At 47.1% G+C, this 19,893-nt stretch overlaps 8 protein-coding genes across 8 annotated transcripts; 2 read left to right on the top strand and 6 right to left on the bottom strand.

Annotated features, from left to right (window-relative positions):
• Positions 1–677: 677 nt before the first annotated feature.
• On the top strand, positions 678–1,921 carry F5147DRAFT_678546 (HIT-like protein). The gene is made up of 7 exons (XM_041436208.1): positions 678–723; positions 829–911; positions 964–1,022; positions 1,084–1,193; positions 1,272–1,295; positions 1,359–1,738; positions 1,793–1,921. Exons 1-6 carry the CDS (start codon positions 703–705, stop codon positions 1,497–1,499), a joined length of 438 nt encoding a protein of 145 aa, XP_041296353.1. The 5' UTR covers positions 678–702; the 3' UTR covers positions 1,500–1,738; positions 1,793–1,921.
• A 505-nt stretch (positions 1,922–2,426) lies between these two features.
• F5147DRAFT_570489 (uncharacterized protein) lies at positions 2,427–2,945 on the bottom strand (the record flags this gene model as incomplete). The annotated part of the gene is made up of 1 exon (XM_041430992.1): positions 2,427–2,945. A coding segment is annotated over one exon (519 nt), but the record flags the coding sequence as incomplete, so codon positions are not given.
• A 205-nt stretch (positions 2,946–3,150) lies between these two features.
• F5147DRAFT_678556 (plant basic secretory protein) lies at positions 3,151–4,288 on the bottom strand. The gene is made up of 4 exons (XM_041436209.1): positions 3,983–4,288; positions 3,703–3,923; positions 3,392–3,649; positions 3,151–3,340 (listed from the first exon to the last, which is right to left on the bottom strand). Exons 1-3 carry the CDS (start codon positions 4,165–4,167, stop codon positions 3,393–3,395), a joined length of 663 nt encoding a protein of 220 aa, XP_041296355.1. The 5' UTR covers positions 4,168–4,288; the 3' UTR covers positions 3,151–3,340; position 3,392.
• A 776-nt stretch (positions 4,289–5,064) lies between these two features.
• F5147DRAFT_678565 (uncharacterized protein) lies at positions 5,065–7,177 on the bottom strand. Its single transcript, XM_041436210.1, has 15 exons — positions 6,977–7,177; positions 6,914–6,923; positions 6,845–6,864; positions 6,762–6,794; positions 6,605–6,701; positions 6,516–6,544; positions 6,428–6,458; positions 6,339–6,371; positions 6,213–6,289; positions 6,105–6,159; positions 5,951–6,049; positions 5,783–5,893; positions 5,674–5,714; positions 5,588–5,613; positions 5,065–5,535 (listed from the first exon to the last, which is right to left on the bottom strand). The coding sequence occupies exons 1-15, from the start codon at positions 7,040–7,042 to the stop codon at positions 5,370–5,372; spliced, it is 894 nt and encodes a 297-aa protein (XP_041296356.1). The 5' UTR covers positions 7,043–7,177; the 3' UTR covers positions 5,065–5,369.
• A 2,242-nt stretch (positions 7,178–9,419) lies between these two features.
• On the top strand, positions 9,420–10,229 carry F5147DRAFT_570673 (ricin B lectin domain-containing protein; the record flags this gene model as incomplete). Its single annotated transcript, XM_041431001.1, has 4 exons — positions 9,420–9,627; positions 9,685–9,722; positions 9,780–9,952; positions 10,010–10,229. 4 exons carry the CDS (start codon positions 9,420–9,422, stop codon positions 10,227–10,229), a joined length of 639 nt encoding a protein of 212 aa, XP_041296357.1.
• Positions 10,230–11,220: 991 nt separating this feature from the next.
• On the bottom strand, positions 11,221–13,512 carry F5147DRAFT_678597 (uncharacterized protein). Its single transcript, XM_041436211.1, has 16 exons — positions 13,466–13,512; positions 13,067–13,416; positions 13,002–13,011; positions 12,936–12,955; positions 12,855–12,887; positions 12,700–12,796; positions 12,608–12,636; positions 12,525–12,555; positions 12,431–12,463; positions 12,303–12,379; positions 12,198–12,252; positions 12,051–12,140; positions 11,891–12,001; positions 11,781–11,821; positions 11,699–11,724; positions 11,221–11,642 (listed from the first exon to the last, which is right to left on the bottom strand). The coding sequence occupies exons 2-16, from the start codon at positions 13,124–13,126 to the stop codon at positions 11,525–11,527; spliced, it is 831 nt and encodes a 276-aa protein (XP_041296358.1). The 5' UTR covers positions 13,127–13,416; positions 13,466–13,512; the 3' UTR covers positions 11,221–11,524.
• Positions 13,398–15,735, bottom strand: F5147DRAFT_20074 (uncharacterized protein). Its single transcript, XM_041428554.1, has 17 exons — positions 15,355–15,735; positions 15,291–15,300; positions 15,224–15,243; positions 15,136–15,168; positions 14,991–15,087; positions 14,914–14,942; positions 14,825–14,855; positions 14,736–14,768; positions 14,607–14,683; positions 14,502–14,556; positions 14,345–14,443; positions 14,174–14,284; positions 14,062–14,102; positions 13,980–14,005; positions 13,725–13,912; positions 13,466–13,669; positions 13,398–13,416 (listed from the first exon to the last, which is right to left on the bottom strand). Exons 1-15 carry the CDS (start codon positions 15,412–15,414, stop codon positions 13,774–13,776), a joined length of 861 nt encoding a protein of 286 aa, XP_041296359.1. The 5' UTR covers positions 15,415–15,735; the 3' UTR covers positions 13,398–13,416; positions 13,466–13,669; positions 13,725–13,773.
• A 16-nt stretch (positions 15,736–15,751) lies between these two features.
• Positions 15,752–17,457, bottom strand: F5147DRAFT_19838 (uncharacterized protein). The gene is made up of 4 exons (XM_041428537.1): positions 16,996–17,457; positions 16,667–16,945; positions 16,204–16,616; positions 15,752–16,154 (listed from the first exon to the last, which is right to left on the bottom strand). Exons 1-4 carry the CDS (start codon positions 17,355–17,357, stop codon positions 16,036–16,038), a joined length of 1,173 nt encoding a protein of 390 aa, XP_041296360.1. The 5' UTR covers positions 17,358–17,457; the 3' UTR covers positions 15,752–16,035.
• Between the last annotated feature and the right edge of the window lie 2,436 nt (positions 17,458–19,893).

A 19,893-nucleotide genomic window follows, 5' to 3' on the forward strand; every position in this document is an offset into this window, starting at 1 on the left:
AAGAGCCCCGATGTAGGCTACACGGCATCGACCTGAGCGCTCCCACCTGTCTGCGTGACCTGCTGCACGAGTTCACCTACAGCGGAACCATTACCGCGCTTTTGTGCACTAGTAACAACCCCCAGCACGCTCGCTAGGCCCGCCTTCCACGCACCAAGACACTTTTCCAGTGCCTCCCATTGCTCTCTCTCAAACACGTGCGCCGACGAACGGTAAACGTGTAGAGATTGAATAGTCTGCCTCGACACGTTTCTATGAGTATGGGCATGTGGATCTGAAAGAGATATGAAATTAGTGATTAGACGAAGACTCGGAAAATGTGATCAGGGTACTGAGATTACGAGTTAGCCAGTAGGGATACGAAGCAGAAGAAAAGCTCGTGTGGGATGTTAAGAACCAAGGTCGCAAAGTAGACAGACGTTCAATAAAAGTGTTGGGAGAAAAAATAGATTATCACAATCACAGAACTGCATTGAGCGAATAGAGAAACGCAAGGATGCAGGTTTGCGGGACCACGATGCTATGGGTGCTTGAATTGCGCAGCCTGTACTAGTAGAAGTTGTGAAGCGAACAGGAGAATTAACCAAGCCGATTCCCGAAAGACGCGTACTTTGTCAGCCTGGTCACGTGTGAGATCAAGGCGCGTCACGCCACCTGGCATCCGTAACAGAGCCTTCGCTATTTGCCTCAACTCAAACCACTATGGCGGCAGCAGCACGGTCAGATTCTTCCCTTCCATTATACTTTTGGAGTGTAACAAACATCCTCTAGATCACTCAGCACCTGCATATTTTGCAAGATCATCAAGGGTGTGTTGACTTCTTCTCGTCATTCAACTACACCACCTTATCACGGCGCTATTGTGTTCTAGGCGAGATCCCAAGCTTCAAGCTCCTCGAGACAGAAACTTCGTTCGTCCTTTTTCTTTCGTCAAATCATTGGCACCTATTTACCAAAGATCAGTTACTCATTCCTTGATATTGGCCCCCTCTCCAAGGGTCATGCTCTGATCATCCCTAAAGGTGCGTCAGCCGTGATCGGAAAGGATTATTTCACGAGTGAAGGCGCTAATGTGCATAATAGACCACGCGGCAAAGCTTCACGAGCTCCCAGATGAATACCTTACGGACGTGCTGCCCATCGCGAAGAAGATCGCCGCTGCACAAGGGCTTGAAAACTACAACATCCTCCAGGCGCGTTCCCATATACAATTATCGTCCCCTCTCCCCATACCCTGCCGTTTAACCTGCAGAGCTGACCCCACCACTAAGAATAACGGCCGCATCGCACACCAGGTTTGTCTACGCCTTCTTTATTGGGCTTAGACAGTATCGACTGACACTGGTTTACACGTCTAGGTCGTCGACCACGTACACTTCCATGTTATTCCCAAACCTGATGCGTCAGACGAGGAGGGGCTCGTTATCGGATGGCCCGCGAAGTCTGACGTCATGGAAGAAGTCAAGAAGTATCACCAGGAACTCCTTGGAAAGCTATAAAGCGCATCTGTGGCGCTCCCGAGTTGCTAATAAACGACGACGAAGCTAGAAGGAAAGCTAATAACTAAATTCGCTGTGTTCCCGGAGTCTCCATTGATCTTAGAGCATTTCTCGGGGTGTAATATATAGTAAGAGTTACCCCAACTGTTGTCAATGCCCTTTTTTCTTGTAGCCAACCGAAAGGGCGTCCTTGTACCGATACATGCCAAAAACCTGGATGGACTGGAGTATCTTTTTATCCTAGACTCGCCATGAACTACGTTATGCACGCACAATAATCCACCACTCACCCACAAGAAGATTGTTGCCATCCCCAAGATGTTTCAACACAGTAGGGCGTGTATGGTCTGTTGGCTAATTGCGCGGGGAGCGACATCGGAATAACACCGATCCGACCGAAATCTCCTTCGCAACTGAGAGCAACGGCTCAACAACATCCACATTGATTTCTTCCTGCAGCGCGATCGTCTGAAAGTCTATCACTTCCAATTTGCAAGTTGCGATGACTGCCAACGCAGCCATAGTGCGATCAATCTTCAATTTGCATGGGTATCCCACCAGATTTAATTTCCGCAATACAGGAAGATGAAGGCCGCCGAATACTTCGGTAAGCCAGTCCGAATCATCATCATCCGAGGGCAGGGGCAGAGTTAATGATTCGAGACAAGAATACGTGACCGAGTGGCTTGTAGCGTTATCATGATCACCAGTTACGACCGCCACCGCAATTGTCTGCAGAAGAGGGAAAATGACGGAAATAAAACGGATGATCTGGGAGGAAGTGTATTGGACACGAAGATGTCGTAAATTTTTGCAAGTAAGAATACGGCTGGTAGCAATGTCCTCGATGCCCTTGGGGATGCGTAGCTGACGGAGATTTGGTGCATTGAATCTGTCAAGACCTGACCAGCTACATTCCAGAGTTCCCAGTCGTGGCGTATCTAACTTGGAATTGAGCCATTCGTCTCCGAGTAACACACCAACAACCGTTTCCCACCGCCTGCTCTCGGCTTGAAGAATCTCGAGAAGTCGATGATCTGCGTGTGAAAGTGACCTGTAACTTTGTACGGATCCGCAACTGGCATTAAATATGAAGAAATCCCAGACTAAAGTGACCCGATTGATGCGAAGGGTGAGAGGCTGACCACCAGAACAGGCGAGCCAATATTGAAGCAGACATGGAAGAAATGGCTCCAATGATTCGTCTCCACCGGGAAGCGTAACCTGGATGCGGGACCAAAGGTCCGGTGTTGAGTGTGCTGTGACTCGCCAAAGGCGGCACACCCGGGTGAAGACTAGGGGAGGGCTGGAAAAATTCCCAGAGATACGGCGATTGCTCAATTTGAAAATACTAGGACAGTCTGAAATGTCATTGACGATGAGTGAAAATATGTGCTGTAAAAGTTCCACTGGCAGCTGGTGTATGTGTGACTCAGAGTAATGCATGAGAAGTGCGAATCGCTAAGGGAAAAGTGTGTCGGTCTTGTGATGATACTTTCGTGTTCTTCAGCTGAGTGAATGAAAGTAGGAGTAAAGAAAGAGGAAATAGGGGCCTTACTTGTCTGTAATTATTTTCGGTGCTTACCGGAAAACACGTGACAAATCCTGATTCAATTCCAATTTTTTTAGAACGGTTTTGCTCCCCAGATCCTTCAAGCGTGTTGATTGCAATACGGTGTCTTCATCCATGTCATGTTGATAGAGAGATTGAAGGTTAGCCGTATTTTGGGCATATTGTTGTGTCGTGTTTCTTGTACAACAGATCATGGTGCATTTCATTATATGTTACGACTTCTCCGTAGCTTCTACGGAAATATTTTCTACTAGTCTCATATATCAAGCTGTATCGATATATCAAGGTTCAAAACTTCAAACGTTCATGCATGAGATACCTTACCCCGTCTGTTTCAAGTGTTCACAATACAGTGCATACAGGGAGCTCACGCTCTCTCCAGTCACCTTCTCAAAGAGTTCCACTCTGTATATCGAATCCTTCATGGATCCATTAAGTTTTCGGATAGTCCCCTCGCCACAGCGCTCCTCAATCCAGTCGAGGAAGTATGCCGTAGCATCGTACCCTGCGTCCCACTTCCCCTCAGCTCTACGCCTCCAGTGTGGTGGTGCAAGACCAGCATGCAACCTCACAAAATCTACGAGTAGTTCTGAAGACAAAATTCAAAGGATAGTGTCAAAACATGCACACCTGCAACACCCTCGATAAGACCCCCCGGACATGTATCGTTTCCATTGTACTGATAGCAATGCACGACCTCGTGAACCAGCACGCCTAGTATTTCATCTTGTGCCCGAGCCTCTGATGATTTGATCCAATCGAGGGAGAAATTAATCTCTTTCATCTCATGCGTGCCACAAGTGTACGCCACGCCATCGAATGGTCTGAGAACGAGTGTAATAGTCTTGACGCTGGGAATACAGGTGATTCGCAACATGTTTATAGTGAATTGAAAACGCGTAGTACTCACTGTGTTGGAGCCGTGAGCGGGGTATATAGCCAGGTATAAGATGCTTCAACTGCGAGCTTGAGTGCTTCCTTGGGCTTGACGCAATCGAAGAAGATTGATGCCCCAGGATGTGATAAGTCTTCCACCCTCAACACGAAATTGGGGATTATCCAAGATGGTGGGGGCGGAAGATCATGGGGAGGCATGGGTAAATGGTAGTATCGCAAGCAGACGAGCAAATGAAGGCGCCAGATTTGAACAGCTTCCTTTATATAGGGCTAATTATGAGATTCGTTGTCTCAGGTACTACTTAGGCCTAGGAGCAACAGGAAGTGAAAGTGCTACCGGATTCGGGTCAACTGCATCCGTCAATTGGAATGAAGCGCCGAAAGTTTACCTGATGCACAGTGGTACGTGATTGTACTCAAATAAAAGTTACTTACATCATGATCATGATTAACACTGAGTACTGAATACTCGTTGCCGTCGGGCTTACTCGCAGGTCATACTCCAGCACATTCAGACTGATTGTGCTCGATTCACGTCTTAGTACCTGTCGATGTTAAAACCTCAATCCGAACGCACTTCCCCAATACCTCCCGCCCATGATCGATCGATCCGCAGCAGAACCTCTATTCAAGCGCGTGGATCCCGAATCTGGCCCACGCGCCCTAACCAGGTCTCTAGAATACATCCAAAGTGACATCGCCAGCTTGAAATCTCCTCCACAAACAACACCGAATGAGCCGGGCGAATCGCGACAAGAGGTCACGCAGTACGGTCTGTTGCGGGCATGTCTAACAAAAAGAAGGCCCGGGGACATGTATGTGCCGGTCCAAATTCCAGAGATGGATATGCACGCCAGTGCGCGTAGCGAGTAGTCACGGTATCGCCAGGATGACGAACTGGAAACTGTATGTGACATGAGCGAGGTTGTTAGTAGCAACGCGCATCAGCAGAAACTGCCACATCAGAGACTATTCGTTTGAAAGGCAAAAATGGATCGTGAATGTTACGTGACCTGTCGGAGGCAGTTGCAACGTTGAGCTCTGCCCTACCAAGCTAGTGAACCCTAAAGACTGATCTGTGCAGGTCACAGCTTTTTGGATGTGCAAACTCTAATACTTACTGCCATGTTTGATGAGAGCACTACTTATCGCAAGGGCTCATATCCAATGTATCGATTCTCGTCGTCGTCAGTCCCTACTTCTGATTAATACTAGTACAATCAAATGCTAGCACTGATCGGTATCTACTGATCCGCCATTGCTTGCAGAGGAAGCCTGACACCTATCGGTATCAAAAATACCTAGGCCGCCCAAATACATTCCAAGACAGAAAATATATTCCTATAAGTTGAACGTATCCCGGAACCGATCTAGTTGACCCCCACCAGTCATCGTGCAGCTCAAACTTCGCCCCATGGAACAAGATATTCCGCCATACGGTCTGGGGTTGAAAATTCGGACAAAAGAAAACGCACATTGGCGTCAGACACGTGTGTATGCAGGTCCATTTGCCAGAGATGGCGGTGCATGCTTGTGGCGAGGATCGCAAGAACGATAAACTGGAGGCTACATGTGTGTAAGTTTCGGGCATGTCTAGTTAGAATGTGGTAGTACGTACTCATGCAACATGGCGTGGTATGCGTACTGGATATGCATAACCATGTTAACAGCTCGATCATCAAGGCATGTGAGGGATTTACGCACATGGAGGAGCAGCGATGTGACGATGTTCGTCACCGAGAACACTGTAGGAACGAGAGTGATTTTGGATGAGCACGAAAATACAGCTCGGCGTGCGTGCTCTTTGACTCACAAAGACCACATGCATAGTAGGATATGTTGTGCTTCAGCAAGACAACATACAAACGGCCATTGGTCGTCCGCCAGCTCTTTATGGCGCGTATGAGCGTGAGGGCCATGAGTCCTGGGGAGAGTATCTGTCAGCGCCGATTTGGATTTGAACATGCTTTTAGTTTCCTACCCAGTGCAAGCGCAAAGTAAAGGAGAAACGGTATGAAGAGCTGGATATTGCTCATAACCTGGTAGCAGCCTGCGATGCCCGGAATATGGCTGGTTGCAACTGTGAAAGTGGAGTGAATGGTAATGATAAGCAAGGTGTCTATGAAAGCGCGTACATGGTGCTGTGGCACTAGCAGCAAAGGAAATGCTGATGGATGTTACGACAAAAGCCTGACTGATGAATCTATCGCCAGCTTAGGTGTGGTGAACACGTGAGGACTCACGATAGATACTAACAGCATGGATACGACCACGATTCTATTGTTGTTCCATAGCGCGCACGTTCGGAGGATGAAAAAGCCTGATAAATCGGATGAGGAAGACGTATATATTGCGGGAAGGAGATGTACTTTGGGAGCAAATGCCTAATATTATGCTAAAACCTGGAAGATAGCTCTCGATCAGGATGTGTGCATACGGCCATGTAAGATGTACGTACCTGAGCCGATGTTGACCCATGTCCGACATTTCTGGCGACATCGTGCGGTGAGCATCATTCGTCTGGTCAGCACTGCAAGTTCACATACACTTGGATTATCATCTGGGACGAAGCACGCTGAAGCACAACATGTCAATTCATCATCTGGGAGATGTGTTTTCGGGAGGTGAAACGCACTATATAGATTCGTGATGAGGAGTAGAAATGGAACATATCGTGTAAGGATATAGAGAACTTTTACCTTGGTCCAACGCGATCGATGCAGGAACGTCCACTTTGAGCAGAGTATCAGTAACAACAAAAAATCGACACTTGTTATGAGCAAGTGCATTACCTCTTGTTGCAGTGAACAAATATATTCGTATGCCTGCACGAACGAGTTTAACAACGGACAAGAATGCATTGAAAAGGGCCCACCCAGAATGTAGCCATCGACGCTGAGCTGTAGTATTAGGACAGATGAGAAGGATTTTAGACAGAACGTACTGTAGATGTACTGATGGTACAATTATCATCAACGATCCTCGTATTGACGAGAAAAAGACGCACCGCGAGGAGCTGCAGACTTTTCCCTGCTGCGATAGCGCTGTTCGAATACTCCGTCTCTGTCACCATTCGTTCGAGATGTGAAAAGGGTTCTGCAGAATGTACATCGTGAGCTTCTTATCTTATATATGAGCCGGGAGCGGATTAAGATGGGGGCGTGAACATCATTATTAGGAACATAGGTTCAGTTACAATGATCGCAGCACTACGGAGCTTAAAGTGTGAAAGTCGAACAATTAATAAATAATAACTTGTACAAAATATTGTAACTTTTAATTTCAGGATGGCCGTTCAGCATACGAGAACGTTATCCATTGGCCAGTGCACTAGTATCAGCACTATGGGCTTCATTGACTGAGATGAAATGTTTTTTGCTATCCAGTCAACCTGAACCCCTGCTCCCCACTGACACACCGATTTGAGCAGAGGCCTATGACAATTATGGCATCTCATCATTTCACTAAGTATAGCATCATAGGCATCAGGGTCGCTGCCTTACCCTCCTGCGCCTCTGAACCGCTCCTCAGTGAAAACCTCGCCGATACCTATCACGAATCTTAACTGTCCTCGCCACCATGACTCCATTCTAGTTTTCCTTCAGAAAGCCTTGTTCCTGTTTGTTTCCTCCCCTCGTCAAACGTCATACTTCTTCAGGTAGTATATGCATTGCGAATGATGCGGGCTAGTTGAGCACACGCTATTTTAGACCAACTGACCTAAGTGTGCTTAGATAACCCCAGAGACACAGCCCACACCTTTGGCATCCGCTCTTTGTAATACGGTTCTTTCAAATCTTTCTATCCAGTCATAGGCTTTATCCTTTATCTCTTTGGTCAGTGGTTGTCTCGGAGGGGCCTATGACATGAGAGATGCTGAGGCACTGTTCGGAGCTACGATGTCATTTGAAATTTGAGATGAACGACTAGTATGTTGATACTGGCTGTCCATCTGTGTTGCGAGAACTTCTTACCGAGCGGAGAGCTACAATCATGTCAATCACTGGTAACACTGAATCTGATTTGGTATTTTTGTGGTGCCAGCTGCGGCATGGAAGGTGGTTTGGGATGACGTGTCGACGTCCTATCGTACGGGGACAAATGACACTGGACTGTTCAACTCAGCTTTAAATAACTTGTAATGGCGCTTGCGCCTCAACTCCCCGATGCCGCTGATTGATTTTACTAGTTTGCCCCGTGTGATGTCGCTCAAGGCTGAGATCTGATATATGATGGATCAGCGATTTAAATTTGTCATGCATCATCCGGGGACCGGTTACAAGTAGACCACTGTAGTTGCTGTCAGCAGGATAAGGATACAATTGACATGCCCCAATGGTGAGCACGTACGCCAACATACTCACCGCGATAGAGTCCAAGTGCTTCAAATTTTTAGCTCGACTGTAACGAATCTAACGATGTGAGTGCAACGGAGAGTCAAACCACAATCGAGCCGTGGAAAAAATAGCACAGTTCTGCACATCTTTTTGGTGGTGGGAATTTGTTGGAGCTGAGGCTAGCGCTGAATAGATCGGAACCGTCGGATCATCCGAGCCCTCAGATGGAGATCGACTCTGAATTGGTAAGTTCGGAGTAGTGAGTAGTTGGTGAGTAGACCTAAAATCTAGATTGATGGAAATCTAACTTGTGCAAACTTCTCCAAGGCAGGTCATCATGCATCATGATGTAAATTTCATTTGCATCCTTCACGCCTCGAGCTTCATCATGAGTTTCAGCCTGTTGCATTCAAGTCAATCCAGACTCGGATGAACACGAGGATGCAACGATGCGTGTCAATACTCATTTCGGCTACGAGCCTGAGGTTGGGGGTATTAGTAGGCATTGGGCGTTGGGCGTTGAACATTTGAGCTTCCTTATTCCCTGGGCAGGTACTTGGTATAAGTACAGTGTTCCACTTGAAGTCGACAGCCGCATTCTGGCAAGAAAGCACTACGATGGATCGCGTCAAGAACCAACATACGTACACCCTGAAAAGCTGCCATACGGGAGGTGCTGCTGTGCACCTCTCGGATGACAATAGCTACTCCAGTAAGCACATCGTCCCTGCTTCAGGGTATCTAAAGCCAGTGTTAATATTCTCTTAACTTAGTCATTGGTCTTCCCTCCCATGACAGTTCCAACCAGGCGGTAATGCGCTTACTTTCCATCCCACTGCGGACAGGTCTTACTGATTAGCTTCTTGGTTCTTAGTGGATCTTCCAGCAGCGCGATGGCGACAAAAACGGGTGGTTCATAAAGTCTTTCCGCTCCCGAAAATATCTTGGGATTGAAGAAGGCAAACCCAAAAATGGCAACCTGGTCGTCGCTGTATCAGACCCATTCAAGTGGGATATCAAAGACTCAAATGTCAATGGCGCTCAAGGCGTTAGGTGCGCATGTCTTTCATACTGCGCATGTCTGATCGTAAATTGGTTTTTGTCGGCAGGATAATGGTCTATGGCACAAATTTCAGCTTAGACCTATCCAAGGATAAATTAAATCACAGGAAAATTCAGCTTTGGGAAAATTTGGGTCACGCCGCCAATCAGATTTGGGCACTCAGCGAGCGAGCTTCCATTAAAGATCAGCACACTTACAGGCTCAAAAATTGTCGGGGAGGCACTGCTATCGACCTCTCGGGGAATGATAACCACTCCAGTAAGCATCATCCCTGCTCCAGGTTGCAGGGGAATCACTAACATTGCATAAACATAGTCATCGGTTTTACCCCCCATGATGGCTCCAACCAGGCGGTAAGTTATCATCCCGTCGCGGACAGGCTGTGTGTTGACTAGCTTCTTGGTTCGCAGTGGACCTTCCAGCGTGATGGAGACCAGACCGGGTGGTTCATAAAGTCTTGCCGCACTGAAAAATATCTTGGGATCGAAGGCAACCCCAAAAATGGCCTTGCAGTCATTGCTGTATCAAACCCCTTCAAGTGGGATATCGAAGACTCGGACGTCAAGAACGCTAAAGGCATCAGGTTTGCACGTCTCTCATACCGCATATATCTCGATGTAAATTTGTTCTTGCTCGGCAGGATATTGGTCCATGGCACGAATTTCAGCCTAGACCTATCCGCCTCAGACCACACAAAAATTCAGCTTTGGGGAAGTGGCGCTGGTGACAATCAGATCTGGGAACTTACCGAGCGGGTTTCCATCGAGGATCAGCACATTTACAGCCTCGAAAATCGTCAGAGAGGCCCTGAAGACCAAGGCACTGATCCAAAGGCATGTTTCCATCCTATGATCGTATAATGTAATTGTAATACGAGCATACTTCATGCAGATCCTCCTTGTCACCACGGCCGTCCGTGAAGCATTTATTACGGGAGACTTGTCAAGGGCTGAAGAGCTACTCACGCAAGAGATCCAAGCTAATGCCACCAACCACATCTCCTATGCTAATTGCTCACTCATTATGGCTCGCAAACTCGACTGGGACCGCGCCCTTCAAAATGCGGCCAAGGTGACAATGACGCATCATACCTCCTTAAAATATGCTAACTATCATCTCAATGTAGTCCCTCAACATAAAGCCTTCTTTGATAGGATATATCACCAAAGGTATGGCTTTCTGCGGCAAACAGAATGTCCGCGATGCCGGGGCAGCCTTTGACTTCGCGTTCACGTTCGCAAACGGAGACTCGAAGACCACCCTTCTCCTTTTCTTGATCAAGGCAGGTTATATTTGTTTTGCATCCATCACGCTTCAAGCCTCATGAAGGGTTTCAGGCTATCGCATTGTTCAATGCAAATGAACACGAAGCGGCAATGATGCGTGTCAAAGAGCTAGCTGCCGGTCCCAGTGTAGATCATGTTGCCTGTCTTGTCGTGGAGGTGAGCATTATTCATTTGATCATGCACTGGTTTGTGCGTAATTGATTCGTCTGCGCTTTGTGTATCAGGCGTATCTGCAAGTCCAACTAGGAACCATTGCCTTCGATAACAAGTTTTACAACGAAGCTGTTGAAATTTTCACTGCCGCTGCGAAGGCGAGCAAGTTCTTTGCCAACCTGCCAATCCATACTATGTACGATGAATTCACAATGGTACATTGTTCGATGCAGCCGAGAATATTTTTCCTGCTCAACTCCGTATTTTTACAGCTCTTCGGCTGGGACCTCAAGTCGCTGTGGCAATCTGCCAACATGCATTTGTGCATTATACTCCTTCGGACAGGTAAATATGCAGAAGGCCTTGAATTGTACCTATCCATGATGGAGGTAAGCGATGAAGCTACAAAGGCTAGCACACGTGCTTGGTTCGCTAGTGAGTCTTTAGTAATGTCACCCATGCTACGGTCTTCATCTGCCTTTCACTTAGCTTTCAAGTAGAATGCGGGGTAATATATTCTCCCAACAGCGACCCTGCCCTCCCCGCGAGCAGTTGCATATGCGTTTTGACACACCGACATCTTCTGTGCGATTATCCCGACATCACTTGTATTTTCTTTTGTATCCATCCATTTGACGCATGCACTTCACTATTGATTCATTAAAGACCGACGTCTGAAGATTCTATGTTAATCCCTTCCATGTACTGCCCGCAGATCATACATCGAACAGAGAAGTCCAAGCGATGGCATCTATGTTGTGTGACTGCTGGTCGATCTGCCAAATATGCAGGTGCATGCGCAGGGCAAGGATCGCGAGGATGATACTCTGGTAGCTGTATGTTTGGGGTGTTATCAGTATGAATGCACAGATAAATTTGGATATGCGTACTCTTGGAACATGACGTGGTACTGGTACTGGGTATGCGGAATATCAGTGTCTTGGCTATACAGGGCATGAGTGGTTTACGCACATGGAGATATCGCGACGTAAAGACGTTTACTGCTGATAATACTTCCGAAACCAGAATCATCGAAGTTTGAGCATGGAAAAATGAGTGACGATGTGTGTGGTTTGACTTACACAGACTGCATGAATAGTAGAAAATGTTACTTTTCATCAGGATGGTGTACAGACGGCCGTTGGTCATTCGCCAGCTCTGTATGGCATGTAAGAGCGTAAGAAACATGAGACCTAAAGAAACATTGGTCATCTGTGTATACATATGTCCGAATTGACCAACCCAGTTCAAATATAAAAAAGAGAAGAAAAGATACGAAGAGGTTGCTGTTGCTATAACAACCAGTGATGCCTGGGATTGCGCTGGTCTGATCTGTGGGAGTGGAGAGAATGTGAATGGTGGGCAGGATTAGGAGGCGAAAGCCCGTACAAGATGCGGTAACAATAGAGGCATAGGCAGTGGCGACACATGCTATCATGGCAACCTGACTAATACATCTACAATGGCCTTGAGGTACGAGAACATTGAACTCACGGGGGTAAAAGTCAGTATGAAAACGTGCACGAATCGATTATGTCTCCAGAGTGCATATGTTCGGAGGAGGAAGAAGACTGAATGAATTGAATCAAAAACGTGGGCATGTTGAGGGGGAGGAGAAATACATTCGGAGAAACCGACTGATATCTGGCCGAGAACTGTGGTAGAAAAGAGGACTCTCAGTGAAGATGTGCATAAATGTCTGTACCGTGTACATACCTGAGCAAATACTATTCAAGACCTTACATTTCTGCAGGGCAACGTCAGATGGTAATCAGTAAGTCTACCGCGAGTTCACATACAGCAGGGTTCTCGTTCGGAATGAAGTTCGCTGGAGTATGGCAAGTTAAGCTATCACCGGAACAATCTGTGCTGAAGCTGAAGCCGAACGTACCATATAGATGTACGATTATAAGGAGAAAAGGCAAAAATCGGGTAGCGATATAAAGACCTTTTACCTTGGTCCACCGCGATTGAAGCAGGAATGTCCACTTTAAACAACATGATGATCAATATATACGAAAAATGAGGCTTATGACGAAGCGTTACCTCTTCTTGAAGTGAACAAACGTATTCATAAACCTGCAAGCAAGTTTAACAGCGGACGGAAAGACATCAAGACAAGCCCACCCAGAGTGTAGCCATTGACGCTGAGTTGTGTAAGGACAAGGAAGAGTGATCCAGATAAGTACTCACTGTATACGTGCTGATGACATGTGATATCATTAGCCCTTCAAAGTATCGAAAACAAAGAGACGCACTGCGTAAATCTGCAAACTCATCGCCGCTGCGATATCTTCAGATGAGTACTTCGTCTCCATTCGGTCGAGAGGCAGAAATTTTGTCTTGCACGCAAGGGACACACATGCACCTGCTTATATATCTCCAGCTGAAAACCCCCGAAGTTTCACTTTCAACGACGTTGAAACGGTGTGCGGTGTTATGCAACCAATATCATTGGCAAATATAAATCAGCCACTGCACTGCCTTGAGTCGGCCGGTTTCCCCCCTTTGGACCTCCCTTTATCAAGTGTCGGTCGAATAGAGCTAGTCCTATCGGAATTTGCACTCACCCCGCCGAAGGTGAGTACGTAAAGAATCGGATTAGGTACTAAAGGTTAGCAAATTTTGAAGTCATACCATCAATGAATGATACCGACGTTTCAGAATGATGGCCTGTGTCACAGGTCAAGTGTAAACCATTCATAGCCCTCTCCATTGCTCGAGTTTGGAGTGCTTCAAGTTCTGACTTCAGCACACCCAAAATCTTGATCTGAATACATTTATCTACCACTGCAAGCAATGGAAGTTCGATATCTACCAATGTTAAACAGGTCCATCGCAGCTCCCACCCACAACAGAAACTGCATTTTTTTAAGCGCACAGATCCCAGATCTGACCAAGCTCAGTTCTGCTAACCTCGTACAGTTCAAGCGCCACTCCATGAACGTTTGAACAACGCCGAACGTCACGTCGGACTGCCCGCGGATGAAATGTCAGACATAGGAATGCACACGAAGGCGCTAGAGCCATGTGCATGTCGGTCTGTATGCCATAGGTGGAGGTGCATGCGCGTGGCAAGGATCGTGAGAATGACGAATTGGAAACTGCATATAGGCATGAGTTTGGGGGTGCTATTAGTAAGTCTGTGCACGGCAAGATAAAAATGCGCACTCTTCGAACATGGCTTGATATCCGTACTGTGGGTATAGATAATCAATGACTCGGTGATGGAGAAATTTGAGGGTTCACGCACATGGAAGAGCAGCAACGTGAAGACATTTACCCCCGAGAAGACTTTTGTAACGAGGAACATTGTCGATGAGCACAGGATAATGGCATAAAAACCTGTGTATGTCCTGACTCACACAGACCGCATGCATAGTAGAATATGTTATGCTTCACCAGGACGGCGTAAATACGGCTATTGCTCGACCGCCAGCTCTGTATAGCGCGTATGAGCGTGAGGGACAAGAGACCTACAGAGCGTCAGTTAGCGCGCGTCTGCGCATATAGACACCCCATCCCAGGTAACGTACCAAATTCAAGCCCAATTAAGAGTAGAAATGGTATGAAGAGCTGGACGACGGACGAGCTCTGGTAGCATCCTGTGATGCCCGGGATCCCGCTGGTCGTCCCTGTGAAAGAGCAATGTGAATAGTAGTAGAACGCCAAGGCAAAGGTAGAAGCACGTACATGGTGCAGTAGCAGTAGTGGCGAAAGCATAGCTTATGGATGATATGACGACAGCCTGACAGATGTACTTACACAAGTTCGAGGTGCAGTGAAGATGGGACTCACAATGAAGGTAGTGATCATGGTGGCGAGCACAATTTTGTTGTTGTTCCAGAGCGTATATGTCCTGAGGACAAAAAAGCCTGTATGGATGTGATCAGGATCGTGAGGCTTTTGCCGGGAAGGGAGATATACATTCAGAACAAAAGACTGATATCAGGCTGAAACCTGTGAGTGGTATGGCTCAGCGAGGATGTGTTTGAATGTATGCACGATGCACGCACATGAGCAAATATTGTTCAACAACTGGCATTTCTGGCAAGTCATGCTGTCAACGTCGTTGGGGTAACAAGTCCACTGCGCGTTCACATACATCAGAGTTCTCATTTGGAATGAAGTTCACTGAAGCACGAGATCAACTCATGACATGAGTCTAGGAGTCGAACGTACTATATAAATGTCCGGCTAAGAGGAGAAAAGGCACGTATCGTGCGACGAGATAAAGGCCTTTCACCTTGGACCAGCGTGACTGAAGCAGGAACGTCCACTATAAAAAGATTGTTAATATGAAATTGAAATTGAACGAGTAAATTACCTCCTGATGAAACGAACAAGCATAATCGTAGATCTGAGCAAGAGAGTTTAACATCAAACGGAACCGCAATACATTGGGACAATCCTACCCAGAATGTAGCCATTGACGCTGAGCTGTGTTTAGAACATGGAAGGACTTCGGACAGTGATACGCACTATATAGGTACTGGCGGCGGTGCATATTATTATCAACGACTGTCGGGTTGACAAGGGAACGCACCGTGTAGACCTGCAAACTCCTTGCCGCTATGATATCGTTGGCCGAATACGCCGCCTGCATCTGGTCGAGACGCAGAAAATGGGTTTACGCGTAAAAAATCCACGGCATGCATCTTCTTATCTCTTATAAACGATCAGGGAAACGAGCAAGCTCCGGGCGCAACGTGGGGACTATTGCAGGAAGAAGGTCAAGTGCGTAAGTCTCGTCATCGAGAATCGAAGCTTCTGCTGCTCCAGTTCTGGAAAGTAAGCGACGTCAATCTGAGTGCGAGGCGTACATATAGTGCGGCGTTGCGATAAGCGATTGTGCTCAACCATCCAGGGTTGTAAACCCTGGGATCTGCCTTATAAGCTGGCAACCTGAAGCCACCACGAAACTCGAAGTGAGAATCAGAAAATAGAACCAGAATCATTGATCGATGCCAGCATTAATTATAATCCAATACTATCTGTTTGCACATCGTGATGGTGAGTAACGCCACGAATACTAAAATGAAAAGACAAAATAAAGACAGACTATGGTAAGGCGAATGCGCAGACCGTGAAATAACGACGGATTGTCATCTTGTCCGATATTCAAGACTATGTAATAGCGGAGATAGTGCAACGTCCCATGACACAGGAGAACCAGAATAAGCAGGTAGACAAGCGGCGACACGCAAATGAGTCCAGTAGATAGCCATCAGTCTGCATTGATGGGCAGCTCAATAGGGCAAGGGGCTGCATCCACCTGTGTGGATTGGGACTGCGTTGACGGCAGCCCGGCAATATCCATCGTAAGAATGAGCTGGAAATTTACGCCTGTGATTCTGATGAGCAAACAGAAGCAATCATAACATACACCACTGACCTGGCCTTGTCCCGTTAGCATAAATCCCAGCATTCTTGCAGGCATTATACCACTCATTCCACGTAGGATCTGTGTCATTTGATGCAACATACGAGAAGTTGAGCGGGATCTGGATCTTGGGATATGCCTTGGCGGGAAGTGTATCTTTTCCAAAGTAACCCGTGCCGACTTGCAGATTCGTGGTCGGATCCCATACTTGTGCAGAGATGTGGTTGAAGGTAAGGGGAATAATATTGGCGGTGGTATCAACTTGAATATCTGCGTACGCTGGAAATGAGAAATTGGCTGGGTACCGGGAGAATTGAGTTGGAATAGAAGCATTATAACTCCCAGTGGCGGCAACTAGAGGTGTGGAGTTGTTGATCGACAGACCAGGGACTCGAGGGATGGTGATTGCGAGGATAGAGCCAATGCTACATAGTCTTTCAATACCTTCGTGCTTGAGCAGACGAGAATGACTTACATGGCGGCCCACATAAATATGAAGAAGGCAAGGAACCTTTTAGTGAACCACTTTCCACACAAACCCGTCTCCCCACGATGCCAGGCTTTCCACTTCTCTTTCCGCTTCTCACTCTTAATTTCTCGTCGACCCGATTTAGTCATGTTTTTCATCTCAGATAGCTGCCATTCTGGACCGAGTGCAGGTACTGTAACCAGCTCCACCGGAGTGTGCGCACTGTCGGCATCACCGTCTGTCTTGGCACCAGGCGGAGGCGGAGGTGGGGGGATCTGGTGATAGCTGGGTATTGGTTAGCTTGGTAGGACACATTAGCTCTTTCACGCGCATACCCTGCTTCTTGATGTTGCCCAATGCCGAAAGCAGTGCTGTATCTTGGGCCGGCGTTGTTAAAGTCTGCATAAACATCCCAGGTCTGAGCTTCCGGAGCTTCTTCTTCCTCATCACGTCCGCCTTTCAGCGGTTCTAGGCGTCCGGCGGCAAAAAAAGATGATGCGTTATACCCTGCGGATTGTCCACCCGTTAACATATCATGGCTCGTCCGTGTTTGTCGATCAGCATAGAAAGAAGAAGTATCGTCTCGTGGACGACCAGATGGAGCGTAATCGGGAGATTGTGAATGATTCAGGGCATCAAATGAGCCTCTGCGTCCTCCATAGAACGAGGATACAGTCGATTTTCTGTCGTAGTCCATGGCAAGAGACGAAGCAACGGAAACGAAGGAAACGAAGAAAAGGGTGGCTAGGTGGGAAGTGCCAACCGAAGGGACATGAACCCATGTCAGACGTTTTATGGGGTTAGGGTTAGTTTGAATCAGAACACACGCCGGCGGGCCTCGCCGCTCTGCTATTCTAAGCAGAGCCTAAACTCCGCTCAGTGTTTCGACCGATCCCGCGCCCTGTATGTTCATGCTCCGCTTCAACTCTGCCCGCCCCTCCGTGGCCACCAACACTCTGTTCTTTTCCCGCTCCCTGCCTGGCCACAAGGACGGACACAGAAACATTCATACTCCGCTTAGAGGTGCCGATGCTCCAGGCAAAGATACCCTCGAGCTCGAATACATAACTGTTTCGCTACAAGTCTTTGTTTAGTTGAGGACAAAAGCATGCAACATCACGAATTCGAAAGGAGCTTGCCCTTATTTCAGCAGTACTGTTCGGATCAACTAGCCTGGCTTCAACACCACATAACATTTTACAGTGTCTTGCTTGTCTGAGGTCAACCAGGAGTTCCGCGGCAAGACTCGGGATTCCTTTATTTTTACTGTGAATATCGATTTTGTGAGTGTTGTGTTTTCTTCTTGGCAAGGATGAAAGTTTCACTTGATGATAATATTCTAGCTGTTGACTCAACCCAACTTGCCCCGTCAGACTATTTCGGCTCGCCGTGCACCACATGAGATGCCAAGTTATATCCAAAAATACTAGGTTCGCCTATCTAGCTGACCATCATGGGCAAATAATATGCTCTGGAACAGATGCATCCTAGGCGCCCTAATCACTGCCTACATCCACCATGACTGCTCACTACGCGCGGTATAACATAAGGACTACCCTTATCCTGACGCTGGGCAGTCTGACATAAATAACATATGGTAATGCGAACAGCGTTTTGACATATGCATTCGGACAACCAGGATTCCTGACGTACTTCAACACAGAAAATACAGCATATTCAAACGCGATGTATCATAGGCACAATCAATGAAATTTTCTCTGCAAGTGGTGTTTGCGGTGCATTTGCTGATGGTTGGATGTGCAACTGATACGGCAGACAAATAACGATGACAACCGCTTCCGTGTTCTCAATTCTGGCTAATGTCCTCGTTGCAGGGTCCGTGATTGACGCCATGCTTATTGTGGTGCGCTTCATATCTGACTGGGTAGCATGTATGATTGTCGGAAATTATTCCGATTTTAATGGAGGTTCCTTCGCTTTCCTCACGGGGGCTTCTCGTGGGACGGCGTTGTGAGTCTTTGCAGTACTCTGGACATATCTTGACCATGCTGTGTTCCCTGTTCGAAGGTGTTTGGATTGTTGTGGCGAATGCGGCCACCGGATGGATCGCTGTTAGCACATATTGCTCGACCAATCTGAGCTTTCAAGGATGTATCTTCAGTTTGCAACTGATGCTTCTCTTTTCGGAGCAGTATTGTTCTAGACTGATGCAACGAGATATTCTCATCGCACATACGCGCACCAGGCATGGCATTCTTGATGGCCGGAACATTTGTGTCAACCGTTGTGTTTCCAGAAGCTGGCCCTATGGTGCTCGAAAATTGGTTGGGGGTACCACATGATGTTCGTGTGCCTGACGGCGGTTGATTTGGCTGTCATGGTCCATATTTTTTCCTACGATGGGGCCTCAAGCTATTATAGTCCGAGCGCCTCTGCTTACTCGCCTACTTATTCGTCTTGTTGTAGGACATAGTGCCTCCACATATAGAAAATCATTTCTGAGAAGTGTCCCCCGGCCCCTTCTTCGTGAACCGCCTCATTGGATGTCCTTCCCCGGTCCGCCGTTTCCGTCAGCCGTTTTACACCCCTATCCGGGATCGTGTGATCAGATTGATGTATGTACGTTAGGCTGGTGAAAGGGAACAAAAATAAAGTCAGTGGCTTTGATTGGCGAGACCAGCCGTGTAGACTTGATTCTTGGTTGGGTTTTAAACACCATTTACTCCAGTGGTACATACAACCTGGTTTCACGTATTGTTCTGTTTCCGTCAGAGTACACTCGCAACTTAGACCAGTTTCTATATAAGTTATTATCGACACGTTTTTATTGCAGCTCGTCACACACAAATGACGTGGAGGTTATTCACAATTAAACACCGGTCAATCATCTTGCAATGTACGTGAATTGCGGTGAAATCGATGACGATGCGGGATTACTTATACTATTTGAGGCACGTTAAAATTTATTAAAAACACAAAGAGTTACCTATAGGTAACCGTCGCTGGGACCGAGTTAGCCAGAAACACGTCTTCCCTTTCATTTATCACATCACACTCATTGTGCTGTGTACTTATACAGGCTTATCCACTAGACACCTTACTGACGGTGCACTGTTCTTATCAAGAATGGAAGCGGACACAGCACGACGCCACAGGCTGTCACTAGAAACTACCACATCCAAGATCGGCTTGAAGCTTGATTTTTCGTGGTGAAAAGACTCCCTTTGGATTACAATAAGATTCACCCTGAAGCTAACATTTAGACAGTATCG

The sequence above is a fragment of the Suillus discolor genome (assembly GCF_016758755.1).
Source record: "Suillus discolor strain FC423 chromosome Unknown F5147scaffold_10, whole genome shotgun sequence".
Classification (NCBI taxonomy): Eukaryota; Fungi; Basidiomycota; class Agaricomycetes; order Boletales; family Suillaceae; genus Suillus; species Suillus discolor.